This window comes from Malania oleifera, chromosome 2 (assembly GCF_029873635.1).
Source record: "Malania oleifera isolate guangnan ecotype guangnan chromosome 2, ASM2987363v1, whole genome shotgun sequence".
Classification (NCBI taxonomy): Eukaryota; Viridiplantae; Streptophyta; class Magnoliopsida; order Santalales; family Ximeniaceae; genus Malania; species Malania oleifera.
Window position 1 is genome coordinate 132495721 of NC_080418.1, and position 17348 is coordinate 132513068.

Consider the following 17348-nt stretch of genomic DNA (forward strand, 5'->3'; position numbering starts at 1 on the left):
GCCACTAGAAAGGAGACTACCAGAGCGTCGTTATGAGGCTGTTGTACTCCTTATTTATCTTCACTATCAAAAGTGATAGCATCTTCCTGTTTTTGTCTTTTGCCGCTTGGATCCCTTTTCTCCATTAAGAGCACCTGCTTAGCATACCTCTTTCGAGCTCCTTTGCTGTCTCCGTCACTAGCGGATCTGCCAAAGATCACTGCGATCTCCCCAATGATCTGTTCGTCTTTCTCCTCTCTATTTGGCCTTTTCTGCTCACAAGCTTCCCCTTGAGGGTCCCCTTTCTTCACGAACCTCGATAGGTGACCTTTTCTTTTTTGTTAAGGTATCGATTTCATTCTTCAGTTGAATACATTCCTCGGTATCGTTCCCGTGATCCCTATGGAACTAACAGAACTTTGACACATTCCAATTATATGAGGGTGTTCGTATAGGTTCAGGCCACGACACATACTCCTTCTTTCTTATATGCATCAACACATCAATTTGTCGTGTGCTTAAGGGAGTATAAGTTTGAAACTTACTAGTGTACCCTCTCGCCTTAGATCTGGCATGCAGCGTGCTGTTCTCCTACCTCTTCACGGGTCTAAAAGGTTCGCCAATCTCTCTGTTACCCTTCCTTTTCAACTTGATCGATTTCCTCTTGTATCCATCATCTCCTCCAAGTTGACATACTTTTGCGCTCTGGCCATTAGTTCTCCTATGTCAGCTGGTAGCTTCTTCCTCAATGAGCACAGGAATGTCCCGACTGAAGGGCCGTGGTTAGAGCTGCCAAAGCCACCCCCATATCTAAATTGTGGATCTCTAAGGTTGCGGTGAGGAAATGGTGCATAAACTTTTTTAGTGTCTCTCGTTCTCCCTAAACCCATGCTCATCAGATGAGCCGATGTTTTGACGATTCTCCAACTACTAAGGAAATGGATGGTGAACAGCTACTTCATCTTAGAGAAGGAGCCATCCCCGACACTAACTTTAAGAGTGACTATAAATGCCCGACACATGATGGCATCAGGTGCTCCTTGCAATTGCATCAACACCTTGAAGGTGTCTAGATGATCGACTGGGTCAGTCAAACCCTCATACCTTTCAAAGGTAGGCATTTTGAATTTACTAAATAGCGGACCTCCATCACTTCTTTGGTGAACGGAGGCTCCGAGGATCTTAGAGAGTTTTCTCCGTAGAAAGGGTTTGTTCAACCCTCTTTCATCATCTTCTCAATTTAGTCTATCTTTTTAATCCTCTCCTCTAACTCGGTTAATTTTTACTCATTGACTCCTATGTTGTTCGCATCTTCCACCTTCTTAGTGAGGTCACTCTTTTCCTCACTCTCCTTTAGTTTCTCTGCTTTCTTAGGCGAGTTGGGGCTAACCTGTTGTTGGCCAGGGCTATGCTCTTCTTGACTTTTTTGCTGCAAGAGTAGGTTGAACATATCCTCCATTTTCTTCTGGGAAGCTTCCATTCTCCTTTGGAAGGCGAGAAATTCCTCCTTAGTGATCCCCGAATGTTCTACGGGTGTGGAGTGAATATACTAGGGTGATTCTTTTCTAGCGGCAGGGCCGGAGGTTGAGCCGTGAGTGGTTTTAATCAGTTTAGAGTGTCGAAAGTCGAGAGCGAGATGAGCACTTGTTAGAAGCAAGTTCCCAAAGACGGCGCCAACAGTACTTCGGGGGATCACTCTGATGCCTAAGTAAGGGGAATGCTTTAAAGAGGTTGAATGCAACAGTATGAGTGGGTTAAGAAAGGCCACTTATTGGTTAGTTATGACGCGGGCGTGAACCAGTCTGGCCTTTAGGGAGCCAATGACAGTTGTTGGTGGCATGGGTGTGGATCGCTCTAGCCTGCATGGGGTTAACCCCTTCAGAACAGCTATCCTTGAGCGATAATGACCCCAATTGCAGCTGCTCATTAATGCTCCTTTATGATAGATGGACTGTTTTGACCCTGATATATTTAGTGTATATTAGTTTCAAATCTTTAACTTTTAAAAGTTTCTTAAAAAAATTAAAAAAATAATAATTTTTAAAAGTTAAAAATATTAATTACCAAATACGTTAAACCCAACTTTTATTTTTAAAAGGAGAAATTAGAATTTAGAAGCTCAAATATAATACAAAATGTGTTTTAAAGGTCTATGGATGATTCACACAACTATAACTTAGAAGATCTACTTGGCACATAATAAAACTCTATTTAAATATTCGATCACATTTAGTGTACTTATCCTTTAACATGAATCCATACGTTTATCAGAGTCACTATACAAGTGACCTAAGACTAATCACCTCCATACATTAAGCAAAATATGCAGACTAGTTTTTGGATTGTGAATGCCTAATTCACAATCCTATGACTATGAGCATTTGAGACTCAAGTACTAAGAAGTATTATGTTCTAACCTCTTTAAGAACTTGTCTTCTCAACTAAGATTCTCTAGGCATATTTATGTAACTAAAATTATTCTGGAATTACAAAAATAATTAAATTGCATTTATGGATTAATTATAATAGAAAAAATTTAAAAAAATGTCTTAACCAATTAATTAGCTCTTAAATCATACAACTAAGATGTAATGAGATTAATTATTGAAGGGCATAAATATTGTTTGTTTGACAAGAGCACTGTTTCATGTTGAACTTGTTTTCAAGACTAATTACTAGTCTTGGATTTGTTTATGTACTAGTGGGGGATGTCTTTCCAAGGCATGCATTCTTGACTTTGCAACTTGGTGGTTAATTTCTTCCTTGAAAGCTCCTTGTGAGATGATGTGCATTGCTTAATTTTCCAAGTTATATATATTAAAATCATATCTTGATTTTCGAGACAATTGTAGCATGGTTATTTATTACATTATTGATTATTGTATGCATATTGGGTCTTTAGAAAGAGTGGGGTCTCAGCCATGTGAATAGAATTCGTTAAAGTGAGATGTTGTGCTCGTCTTATTTAGCGTTAGTACAAGATGAGAATGGATTCGTAGAAGGGGCTTCCTCTTGAGTTCGTCCTCCCATGTGTTTCTTTTCTCAAGTTAAGATAGGATTGCAAGGATTTCATAATTATAAGGAGAGAAATGATAACTCACTTCTTGAATTGAACTCTTGTTGGATTACTCATGAATGTAGGCTTAATGCTATCCCATATAAATTACGTATGTTGCGGTTGTTCACTTTAAAAAAAAAAAATTCTTACAATTTCGTTTTATCTCTTTACCAATTGCACTATTAGTATGAGTGGTCCTTGTGGCCCAAAGTGTAACTCCCTTGAACCCAAAAGTGGGGCCCGTAGTGCTACTTTAATAAAATCTGTATTTCTGATACCACAATCATCACATAAAAGCAGTGGAAATAATTTAAATATCCTCAAATGCATTACTAGAGTTCTAAACTACCATCATACATAGAGGTCTCCAAATGCCCATATTACAAATCGGAAAAATGAAAGAAAACTAATTCAGTCCGTACAAACCACTTACTACTACTAGATAATCTTAGCTCCGCCCCCTTAGCCTGCTAAGCACGATCCCTAGTATCTCCTAGAAAGCCAAATGATCATTGGGGTGAGACACCACTTAGTAAGACGAATTAAGTTATTATTAGTGTGTGGGCAACATGAGTTCTAGTAGGAGCAGAAAATATCCATTTCTTCCTTTAACCAAAAATAGCATTTGTAAATGGTACTCACACCTATACAGTTGAAAATACACATTTATTTTCACAGTATAAACCAGTTCAATGAATAGATAATATCATTTACAGAAATTCACATATATGCGTAGAAGAAACCCCTTGTTGGACAAACGACATGTTTAACCCCCATGACAGGTTGTGCGGCCCGTAGGCTGGATTTAGTTTGGGTGATCAACCCAAACAAAATCAAAGTAACCATATGCAAGTACATCTGCATGCATCTACAAGCTCATTTGCAGGTCCTATTACCTTACCACTTCCTGGCTCGGACTCCAGGGAAGGTACAACAACATTTTGCAGGCTAACCGGCTGAGACCACCTACACTTCCACTACAGTGTGGTTGCACCTGACCAAACAACTCACTAGCAATGGTACCATGCTCACAATACAACCGGTCCTCAGGGTTCTTAAACCATATCATGCAATTTACGTAATAAAAACTGTAATATATTCTCACTGTTGTCATTTCTTATAAAACCCTCCATCATATCAAAACCCTACATACAACCGTCATATAAAAACTCAGCATATAGTCGTTATATCACATCTCCAATATTTCACGCAAACAATTCCAGTATTTTCGTCAAACAGTATAAATCATATTTTTATAGTACGATACCATAAAATACTCAGATTCAATTATGAAACAAAACCAAATGGATTATTCTCATGCCACACGATTTGAGTATTAAATCATAGTCACTTAACCTAATTGAGAAAACATTTCATATTATGCTTTGGTGAAAAACCCAGGCTCAATCGTCTCCATGGATTAATTTGCTTAGAAAATACATATATGGCCATACATATGGAAAATGAAGACGATCACCCTTTTTTCTTTGATTCCTTCACAAAATATGGGTATGATAACACAACTCACAATTTCAACCGTTCGAATCATTCAAAAATCACCGTAAATATTCCCATATTTATAAAGTCCGTTTTTGAACGATTGGATTTCGAAATAACCATTAATATCATGTAACATATACATACATATAGTTTAATCAGTTCGTTTCTATAAAAACCTAACATAACTTAATCCCCTTACCTATTACCTAGAAAAATCCACCTAAAACCCTTAAAAAATTAAAACCCTAGCTTCCGAATCGGCCGCTGAAAGTGAGTCGGCAAGCCGAGAGAGGAGAGGAAGATGATCTGGAATCGAAGATGGACTTTAGGTGAGCCTATGGGAGAGAGAGAGAGAGAGAGAGAGAGAGAGAGAGAGAGAGAGAGAGAGAGAGAGAGAGAGAGAGAGAGAGAGAGTAGAGAGAGAGAGAGAGAGAGAGAGAGAGAGAGTGAGAGTAGAGAGAGAGAGAGAGAGAGAGTCCCAAAAGATGCTTTAGAGAGAGAGAGAGAAAATTTGAAGTTATGAAATAAAAGCTAGCTTAGCCCTTAAGTAAGGCCAGCCTAGAGGAAAACCATCGACTGTTTTCCCTGTGCTTTACAAAACCATCGACGGTTTAGCTGATAATTGCTCTCTATAGTTTTAGTCATCGACAATTTTCTTGAGATTCCCTGAAACCGTCGACGGTTTGGTCCTATGCCAAACCGATTTCCTCTTCTCATTTCCTTTATTTCTCTCTTTCTTTTATTTATTTTCTTTTCTTTTCCAAGTTTAGGTCCCTACACAAAGTGAAGGATAATAATATTTGCAGCCCAACTAGTGAAGGAGAGGAAGTAACTCCATCCAGAAGACTTACACTTGGTAGGTCCTTCAAAGTCTAAATTCATCGGTTAGTTCCAAAAGAGTAAAACTTGTAACAAAATCAAAGATGTAGGAGATTATCATCCTCATGAAGGGTAATCTCCATGATCCACGAAGGAGGAGATGACAGTATTGAAGACCTTATATCATAAGATGGATGCCGTAATTGCTACCAACATGGACCCTGACTAATCAGTGACCTATAATTTCTACTAACTAGTTTGAATGGGAAGAGAAGGTTCACAAGGCATTGACTCTAGGAGCATGAAAAAGGGATCCGCAATGAAAGAGCTTACCATCGATTCCCTTGTGGGATGGTGTGATAGAAAGGGAGGTGGATACTGGAGTATTGTTGCCTAATAAATTAGGAAAGATAATTGTTCCTTTATCCAAAGTCAACATCCAAAAACTCAACATGGACCTTGTCCACCAACCAGTAACATGGAAGAAAAAGAGCTTTGAACTAGAGCGAGCTAAGGGCAAAGAAGTGGATAAGTTACTAGAAGTTGGTTTTATATGAGAGTTGGAAGTATCATGAATGGTTACAAAAATGTGGTGCTAGTCAAGAAAACCTATAGAAGGTGGACTGCCATTGATGTTTCAAATATGAATTGAGCAGGTCATTAAGGATATATTTTTGCTCCCCTAAGATTGACTAGCTTACGGATTCCAACTTGGGTCATGAGCAACTTGGCTGCATAGATGAATTATTGAGATACAACCATGTCCGAACGAATGCACATACATGACAAGAAGACTTATTTTGTGACTAGGAAGGGCCTTTTTAATGTCATGAGATATGACCAATGACACCACCAAGTAGCAGCTTGTGAATCAAATCTTGAAAGAGTAACTAGGGAAGATGGTAGAGGTTTATAGTGATGATATGGTGGTTAAAAGTAGAAGGGCCAAAGACTATGTAGCAAACATTTGGAGAATCTTTCAACATTCTAATAAAATGGTAACTAAAGTTGAATATAGGTAAATATGCATTTGATGTTTCATTTAGAAGACCTTACTGAGAGAATTATAACCTAGAAGGAAGTTCAAAGCCTCACTGGGGGAGTTATGACCTTGAGTAGGTTTGTTCAAGATCACTGGACAAGTGACCCCCTATTTTCAAATGTAGAGAAAATTTTGCCTCCATTTGATGTAAGATTGCCTCATAATGAGAAGGAAGTTCAAAACCTTACTGGGAGAGTTATAACATTGAGCTGGTTTGAGATTACTAGACAAGTGGCTCCCATTTTCAAAGGTCCTTATTGATTCATGCGGATTCTAGTATATGGATAGCACAAGAAGGCTTGTAAGAATTGAGAAATAACTCAAGTCTCCTCTTTGATGAACAATCTCCTAACTAGGTGAAGATCTTTGTCTAGTAGTAACTAATGTGGCTCTTATCCTGGTATTGACATAAGAGGAGGATAATAGCTAAAGGCATGTCTACTTAATGAATGGACTATTGCAAGAAGAGCATAACCCCAAACAAAAAAGTGGCTCAGGTTATAAAATGATGCATAAATTAATAATAAAATAAATGAAAATGATAAAAATAAATAAATAAATGAAGACAAGACCAAATTTTTACGTGGTTTGGATATACCTACTACACAGGCGGATGGGATCAAAACTTCACTATTTAGGAGGAATTACAATATAGATCTAACCTTGAAGAAAATATTTCTCACCCACCTTCTTTTAGATTTATTTCTTATAAAATTTTGGTGAACAGATCTACTAGATTGTCACTTGATTGGATCTGTTGAACATCTATATCACCATTCTTCTGGATTTCATGTGTATAGAAAAATTTTGGAGAGATATGGTTCGTTCTATCACCCTTTATGTACCATCCTCTCAGTTGAGCTATACATGTAGTGTTTTCTTCATATAAAACTATTGGAATATCCTTAATTGATTAAAGACCATAAATTTTTTAAATATGAGAAATCATTGATTTAAGTTACACGCATTCTCTACTAGCTTCATAGATAGCAAGTATTTCAGAATGATTAGAGGATGTTCTGCAATCGTTTTCTTTACTCTCAAATAGCATTGAATTGAATGGGTTTAATTTCATTCTAGTGTCACTGAGTAGGAGTATAACTATATTTTGGTAGTAGATTTACAACAAATACAATGTTGGGTCTTGTATAATTTGCCAGATACATTAAAGAGCTGATAGCACTTAAATATGGTACTTCAGGACGAAGTAATTCCCCCCCCCCCCCTCATCATAAGGTCAAAATGGATCAAGTGATTGCACCATCATTGGAGATCTCAAAGAATAAACTTTATCCATATAGAATTGCTTCAACACCTTGTCGGTATATTTAGATGGATGAACAAGAATTCCATCATTTACTTGTTCAATCTGTAGGCCAAGATAATAATTTGTCTTTACTAAATCTTTCATCGCAAATTCTCTCATTAAATAATTGAAAATTTTAGTGAGCTCTTCAGGAGTCCCAACTAAATTCAAATCATCAACATAAACATCAATTATAACAAATCCGGATTCTGATATTTTAATAATACACATGGAAAAATTGAATCATTTATGAATCCTTCTTTCACAAGGTACTCACTTAATCGATTGTACCATATGCGTCTAGAATGCTTTAAATCATATAAATAACGTAGGAGTTTAACTAAATATAAATTTATTGGTTTTGCTTTTGGCAATTCAAATCCTTTAGGAATTTTCATATATATTCCACTATCCAACGATCCATATAGGTATACTATTACTACGTCCATACGACGCATACTTAGTTATTCAGCGACTACTAGCCCAATCAGGAATCTGAAAATGATTTCATCCATTATAGGAGAATATGTCTCCTCATAATCAATTCTGAGTTTTTGCAAGAAACCTTATGCCACAAGCTTTGATTTTTATCGAGTAATTTCATTATTTTCATTTCGTTTGCGCACAAATATGCATTTATTTCTAACGGGTTGGACATATTCTAGTGTCTGGACTACATGTCCAAAAATTTCTCTTTTAATAGAGAGTTTATTTATGCTGTGATAGCTTCTTTCCATTTTGGCCATTTAGATTCAAGATCCTCATTACGTCTAGTAAATGTTTTTACTTTTGGTAATTCCATGATTACTTCAGGTAACGCCATGATTACTTATGGTATCAGTAGCTACTGCATATGTAAATGTATTGTTAAAAAAACTTTATTTCTATTCCACATTTCTCCTACGTAATGAATTGAGATCTCATTATATATTATTATTTTTAGGTACCTGTCCCTTTTCAAGGGATGTCTCTTCATGAGAATCCTCTTTAGAAGGAATTTTCTCTTCAGAAGATTCCTCTTCAGGAGGAATTTACTCTTCAGGAGATTCCTCTTCAGGAGGTTTCATAATAGAAATTTCTTAATTGGGCTAACAGTCGCTGAATAACTACGCATGCGTATTATAGGCGTAGTAACAACATATCTATATGGGTCGTTGGATATTGAAATTTGTATGAAAATCTCTAAAGGATTTAAATTTCTTGAATCAAAACTCAGAAATTCATATTCAGTTAAACTCCAATGTTCCTTATATGGATTAAAGCAATCTGGACTCATGTGGTAAAATCGATTAAGTGAGTACCTTGAAGGATTCATTTATGATCTAATTTGTCTATGCATATTTATTAAAAGATCAAAATCCAAATTTGCACTATTTATGTTGATGATTTGAATTTAGTTTGGACTTCTAAAGCGCTTACTAAAATTGCCAATTATTTAATAGCGGAATTTGAGATGAAAGATTTAGGAAAGACAAAATATTGTTTTGGCCTACATATTGAACATGTAAATGATGAAAATCTTGTTCATCAATCTAAATATACCAAAGGTATTGAGGCAATTCTATATGGACAAAATTCATCTTTTGGGGATCTCCAATGAAGGTGCGATCACTCGATGTTAAGAAAGATCAATTTTGACTTCATGATGAGGGGTAGGAATGACTTGGTCTTGAAGCACCATATTTATGCCTCATGATGAGGAGGAGGAATTATTTGGTCCTGAAGTATCATATTTAAGTGTTATTGACTTTTTAATGTATCTGGATAATTGTACAAGACCCGACATTGCATGAGCTGTAAATCTACTTGTAACATATAACTCTGCTCCTACTCGATGATACTAGAATGAAATTAAACACATTCAATGCTATTTGAGAGTAAAGGAGATGATTACAGTAACATCCTCCAATCATTCTGAAATACTATCTATTCATGAAGCTAATAGAGAATGCGTGGCTCAGATCAATGATCTCTCATATCTAAGAAAATTGTGGTCTTTAATCAATCAAGAATATTTCAACAGTTTTATATGAAGACAACGCTGCATATATATCTCAACTAAGAGGAGGATACATAAAAGGTGAAAGAATGAAGCATATCTCACCAAAATTCTTCTATATACATGAACTCCAGAAGAATGGTGGTATAAATGTTCAACAGATCTAATCACATGACAATCTAATAGATTTGCTCACCAAAGTTTTTCTACTACATCATTCAAGAAATTTGTTCATCCCATTAGAATGAGACATCTTAAAGATCTTATGGAATTAATATATGGGCAACAACCAAAGGGGAGTGTTATGGAAGTGGCAATCCATTCACTCCATTGACAAGCCATCACCCATGTCTCCCACATGTCCCCCATGCTCTTCTCTCTTATCTCTCTCACCCACTCCCATTTGAATAATAAAAGAAGAAAATTGATGATAGAGTGTGCGGTGTGTGAAAGCATGCTGGCTGCATTATTAGGTAATATGATGCCTATAAAAAGGCTCCTCCCCACACGACTATATTAATGGTAAGGAGATGCGCAGAAAGAAGAAGAAAGTGCAGACAAGTAAAGAAGGATGCACAAAAGAAAAGAAGGGTAAGGAATAGGAGAGATATAAAAGAAAGTGGAAAAATACTTTGTACGAGTTGATCCAATATCATGTTGTAATTCCTCCTAAATAGTGAAACTTGGATCCCATCCACCCGTGAAGTAGGTATATCCGAATCACGTAAAAATTTGGTCTCGTCTTCATTTATTTTTCTTCTCATCTTCATTTATTTTATTATTAATTTTTGCATCATTTTATAATACGTTATCAGCACGAGATTCTAACCAACTGACATATTTTTTTAATTTTTTATTTAATTTATGAGAATCTAAGTGACTGACATATTTCTATATACTAATACCGCTTTGATGGTCGATTTTATTTATGTATTTTAATACCGCCTTGATGGCAGATTTTATTTCTTGTAAGCTTTACTCTATAAGATTATATACACACACACACACACACAGATATATATATATATATATATATATATATATATATATAAAGTTTAAAGAGTATCAATCTCCTAAAGAGATGGTAAAATAATCCTCCCGAAGATGCTATATATTTAATCTCTATAAGAGATAGTAAATATTTTCCTCCTGAAGAGGTTATATCTTTAACCTCCCGAAGAGACGTTAAATTCGACCTCTTGAAGAGGTGAAATGTTTATCCTCCAGACGAGATAGTATATTTAACATCCGAAAAAAGGTGAAAAATTATTACGCAATTTAATATTATAAATTGGGATCATACTCTTGAAGAGTACAAGTTGAGAAAAATAAAATAATGTTCCTAAAGAAATATATTTAAGTAATCCCGAAATGGTGAAAATAATATTATATTATCATCGTAGTTTTATTTTAGTTTTTACATTCTATTTCTAATGGTCTTATTATTATTGTTAATTTATTTAAATATTGTACATACATTTTTTTTTAATTTGTTCCACTTTGATATCAAAGGTAATAATTATATATCGTATATTCTTGATGTCAAAATCCATCTAAATGCAATGAAATTGGGCAATACTATTTTAGATGGAAATATCGGATTCCTGTACGTGCAAAAGTCATGCTCTTCCTCATGCATGTATGTATGATGGTGCGTGGAAGGTGCATAAAGTGGGTGGCTTATTAAAAAAATATTATATATTATTATATATATAATCATGCATGGGCTCCAACGTATTTGTCTCTTTCATTTTACATTAAGCTCCCCATCAAATTAATAATTATTCTCTCTCATAATTGTTATCTCTCTAATTGGAGGAAGAATTGAAGACTGAATATCTCATTGTTAAAAACCTACTTATCATATGGAAAAATTTAAAGGATATATTTGACCATAAGGTTTTACCAAAAGCTCAATATGAATAGTTGTACCTAAAGTTGTAAGATTTTAAAACAATCAATAAATATAATTTAGTTCTACATAAAATTAACTTGAAGCTTATGTGGTAAAAATATTATTGACGAAGACATGCTTGAAAAAACATTTATTACTTTCCATCCCACTAATATGCTCCTGTAGCAGCAATATAGGGATAGAAAAGTTAGTAAATTTTCTGAATTTATATCATGTCTTATTGTTACCGAGTAAAATAATGAGCTTTTGATAAAAATATTGTCAAACTTGTCCAACTGGTTCGACCCAATTCCTTGAAGTGAATATGAACACATTTTATGGTCGAGGACGAGGTCGTGGGCATGGTCATGGCTATGGTCGAAATAACCACTAGTATCGATGTGAGGTTATGATCCCCCAAAAGAGGGATAACCCCCCATAAGTGGAATAACTTCTAAAAGAGGGATGATGCCCCCAGAAGTGGGATAATTAATGATGTGCATCATGAAAATGAATACTACAGATGCGGAAAAAAATGTCATTGGTCGCGTACTTGTCGTACAACCAGGTACTTGGTAGATTTATACCAAACACCTATAAACGAAAAGGAAAATAATAAAGAAGTAGAAATAAATGTTGCTGACTTTCTTACAAATCAAACAATGATGCAATATTTTGAGATATAAAGTGCAATATTATATTTAGATTTATTATCATAATGGGTTTTTAAAATATGTATTGCAATGTGGATTGTACTAAAGGTTTGATTGATTTTAAAATATCTATGGAAAAAGAATTATTTAGCTGATAGTGATACAACACATAATTATTCAAGATAGGAAATATTTCCATTACTTGAATATATTTTCAATAAATGTCAATATAACTTATGTTTCTACAAATTTGATTAAGGCACCGGAAGAACTAATATAAAGTTACCCTTTATAACAAATCAGCGAAACTTTATATTACATCATATCTAGAAGAAATCTTTATTGATTTGTTATATAGTACCATCGGGTAACTTTATATTAGCTCTTACGGAACCTTTAATCAAGTTTGTAGAAATAGATATTGTATTGACGTTTATTGAAAATATATTCAAGTAATGGAAATATTTCCTATCTTGAATAATTGTGTATTATAGTACTATCAGTCAAACAAACTTTTTCCATAGACGTATTAGAATTTTTAGGACAATCCACACTGCAATAAATATTTTAAAAACCCATTATGATAATAAATCCAAATATAATATTACTTACTTTATATCTTAAAATATTGCATCATTGTTTGATTTGTATGAAAATTAGTAACATTTCTTTCTATTTCTTTAATATTTTCCTTTTCATTTATAAATGCTTGGTATAGATCTATCAAGTACGACAGGTACGCGACCAATGACATTTTTCTCTACATCTGTAGCATTCAGTTTCATTTTGCGTATAATTGATTATCCCGCTTCTGGGGGTCATCCCTCTTCTGGGGGTTATTTCTCTTCAGGGGATTATCCATCTTCTGGGGGATTGCAACCTCACGTTGATACTAATGGTAATTTCGACCACGCCCACGACCATACCTATGACCTCGTCCTTGATCATGAAATGTGTTCGTATTTACCTCAGAGAATGAGGTCAAACCAGTTGGACGAGTTTGACAATATTTTATCAAAAACTCGTTATTTTACTCGACAACAATAAGACATGATGTGAATTCATAAAATTTATGAAATTTTCTTTCCCTATATTGCTGCTACAAGAGCATATTAGTGGGATGGAAAGTAGCAAATGTCTTTTCAAGCATGTTTTTGTGAGTAATATTTTTACCACATAGTTTTAGCTTGAAGCTAATTTTATGTAGAATTGAATTATACTTACTGATTGTTTTAAAAACTTGCAACTTCAGGTGCAACCATTCATATCGAGCTTTTGGTAAAATCTAATAGTCAAATATATCCTTTAAATTTTTTCGTAAGATAAGTGAGTTTTTAATAGTAAGGTATTCAGTTTTTAATTCTTCATCTAATTAGAGAGATAACAGTTATAAGAGAGAGGAATTAGATGTGGAGTTGAATATAAAATAAAAGAGACAAATATGTTTGAGCCCATGCATGATTATATATATAATAATATATACTATCTTCTTAACTAGCCGTCCACTTCATGCACCTTCCATACATCATCATACATACATGCGTAAGGAAGATTGTGATACCCTGTGGAAGAAAGGTTTAAAAGAATTAGATGTTACTACCCATATTAACAAGGTGCACCTTTCTTTTTGGGAGTTTTTCCATAAGAACTCTACGGTTAAGCATGATTGACTTAGAGTGATCTTGGGATAAGTGACATTCTGGGAAGTTTTCTCAGGAAGTGTGTGAGGGAAGACAAAACACACTGAAAAAGACACGTGTTGGTCTGTGGGGGCAATCATTAGTCTGATAAAGCCCGCCCCCCTGTTCTCTGGTCCAGGTGGAGGAGAAGAGACACAGTGCTTCCTGACAGACCCAGGTTGGAGCGTTACAAAATGGTGTCAGAGCAATTATCTAACCAGAAGTGTGATGAGATTCACATCGCCTGGATTTGGAAATGTGGGTTCGCAACGAGAACATTGCGTTCTGTAAGTGGGGGAGAATGTGATACCCCGTGGAAGAAAGACTTAAAAGGATTAGCTGTTACTACCCATATTAACAAGGTGCACATTTCTTTTCGGGAGTCTTCCCATAAAAACTCCACGGTTAAGCGTGCTTGACTTGGAGTAATCTTGAGATGGGTGATATTTTGGGAAGTTTTCTCAAGAAGTGAGTGAGTGAGGACAAAACACACTGAAAAAGACACGTGTTGGTATGCGGGGCCAGTCAGTAGTTCGATAAAGCCCGTCCCCCTATTGTTTGGTTTAGGTAGAGGAGGGACGCAGTGTTCCCTGACAGACCCAGGTTGAGGTGTTACAAAGATTATGACTTTTACGCGATCCTACAGGAATGCAGTATTTTGATTTAAAATAGTATTTCTTAATTTCATTGCATTTAGATGGATTTTGACATCAAGAATATATGATATATAATTATTGCTTTTGACGTCAAAGTGGAACAAATTAAGTTTTTATTTTTATTTTTTAATGTTCTATATTTAAATAAATTAACAATAATAATAAGACAATTAAAAAAAATGGAATGTAAAAACTAAAATAAAACTATGATAATAATATAATATTATTTTCACCCGTTCATGGTTAAATATCTTTATTCTGGAACATTATTTTATTTTTTTCAATTTGTACTCTTCAGGAATATGGTCCTAATTTATAATATTAAATTGCGTAATAATTTTTCACCTTTTTACGGAGGTTAAATATACTAACTCATCTGGAAGATTAACGTTTCACCTCTTTAGGAGATCGAATTTAACGTCTTTTCAGGAGGTTAAAAATATATCATTTTCAGGAGGTAAATATTTATTATCTCTTCTAGAGATTAAATATATAGTCTCTTTAGAAGGATTATTTTATCATTTCTTCTAGAGATTGATACTCTTTAAACTTTATATATATATATATATATATATATATATATATATATATATATAATCTTATGAAGTAAAGTTTACAAGAAATAAAACTTACCATTAAGGCAGTATTAAAATACAAAAATAAAACCGACCATCAAGACGATATTAATATATAGAAATATGTCAATTGGTTAGAGTATGATAAATTAAATAAAAATGAAAGAAATATATCAGTTAATTAGAGTCTCATACTAATAACGCATTATAAAATGATGTAAAAATTAATAATAAAATAAGTAGAAAAATAAATAAAGATGACCAAGTTTTTACATGATTCAAACATACCTATTTAGAGGGCAAATGTAACCAGACTTTACTATTTAGGAGGAGAGGAATTACAATATAAATGTGACCTTTCACAAAATATTTCTCATCCATAATTTATTTATTATTATTATTATATGAAGAGAGTAGTGGGGCGGATGAGAAGGGGAGGTGATGAGGCAGGTGAGGGAGAAATGGGCACATCTAGGTCCATTCAAGTCAATATTTTTACTATGCTAATTAGGTGGTCGGTCAGTGGAGCTTGCTTGGGAAGTTCGCCTTCAATACTTCTATTTTGTGCACAAATGGAATGCAACCAACGACTACCAAAATGTACTCTTTCAAATTTATTGCCAAAATCAGATTTAATCTCTGTACAATGAATTAAAATGTCGTTACAAGACCTATACCCAGCTCTTCTGCCAGTTCATCCCATACAGGAAGAAGCGTCAATACGACGAGAAAAATGGCCCCTAAAATAATGGTCCTCCTCCATGTTCCAACTTCAGTCACATCATTTAAGCATGGCTTCTCTGGAGCCCTCTGAACATATTTTCACATATAATATTGAGGTAAATAAGCCAGCATGCAACGCATTCGATACAAAATCTTTTCCCTCCAAAGAAAAAAATGCTTTGTCCTTTAACTTAATATATGCATACCTGACATAACAGCACATATAGTGCCCAAGGAAGTGACAAGGGTCCACCCAGCTGAAACAGGAAAAACAATCGATACTAGTAGTGAAATACAACATGTAATCATAAGCACGGTGACTCTGCAATCCATCACCTGAAGAAGAATGGAAGTGATTTTTTTTTTTTTTTTTTTGGGGGGGGGGGGGGGGTGGATAACATTAGCTACAAACATTTCGTACATTATGATAGGAAACATGAAAGAAATTCATTTTGTTCATAATGCTATTGTATATGGAATAAGAGATCCCATATTTGTGGTACACATTCTTCCTTTTAGCTCTATATACTGCTTATTGTACTGCAATGTTCATACGCTCTTGATTTGCAACCTCCCTAGCAGTGTCATGATTTACTGCATGCCCCTCCAGTTTATTCAACTATCAGTTTCACTCAAAAGTACAGAAGGGGAGCTTCCTTGGTCAAAAGTAGCATGGAATTATAATGTTTGGGCATGTGATTAACAACTTATAATCAATGCAAGGGGCAGATGGGGCAGTATTGTAACCAAATACTAAACACCTAACACGTAAATGCGCTGCGGGGGTGTGTCGGTGAACCTATGAGACCTTGGGTGTCAATGCAGTTTACCCAAAAAGTAAATAAATAACATAGTAGTTTAGTACCTCAAAGCCAATAAGGTCTCACTGCATAGCCAAATTGACCGTTAAAGTTTTAAATGAACAAAATTGACCACCAAAATCTTCAATTGAGCAATTGACCTAACGAACGAAAAGCAACAGGTAAAGAAGCAGAACACATGATCCATATTAGCAAGCATTAGTAATGTGCCATAGAAACATTGAGTTTCCCCTCAAGAGACGCACATGCACACGACTTATTGTCCTAATGCAGGAAACAGACAACCGACTTTAGTTGAGGATTTGACACATGACTTCAACCTCTATGCCAAATGATGCACTAATTCTCACTATTTTTTCATTAGTGTTTTTCCAATCTCAAATCATATATTGGTCCTATGAAGCAAGAAACACGTTCATGCTCAGGAATCATGAAATTTGTGAACTATTAGAAATTATGAAATTGGTAAATGGAATTCCATGTTAGTAACTTTTGTTACGTTGTGCCATAATAACCCCCTGAGATTTTTCACCCAGCAATTTGGTTTGGACAAATAGGTTACAGATATTTTATAGAAAATCCTATATGCCTACTCCTACCGATGAGTGGTTATACACCTGGTTAAAAGATATGCACAATGTGCA

At 34.8% G+C, this 17348-nt stretch overlaps 1 protein-coding gene across 2 annotated transcripts in view; it reads right to left on the reverse strand.

Moving 5' to 3' along the window:
• Positions 1 to 15751: 15751 nt before the first annotated feature.
• LOC131148590 (probable zinc metalloprotease EGY1, chloroplastic) overlaps positions 15752 to 17348 on the reverse strand; it is a 28699-nt gene continuing 27102 nt past the window's right edge. The window contains exons 9-10 of one of the 2 annotated variants that reach the window (XM_058098399.1): positions 16090 to 16140; positions 15752 to 15970 (exon numbers count right to left, since the gene is read on the reverse strand). In XM_058098399.1, the coding sequence (XP_057954382.1) occupies positions 15812 to 15970; positions 16090 to 16140 (210 nt within the window). In that variant the 3' untranslated portion in view covers positions 15752 to 15811. Of the gene's footprint in view, positions 15971 to 16089; positions 16220 to 17348 lie in introns of both variants that reach the window. The other variant, XM_058098400.1, reaches the window with a different exon arrangement.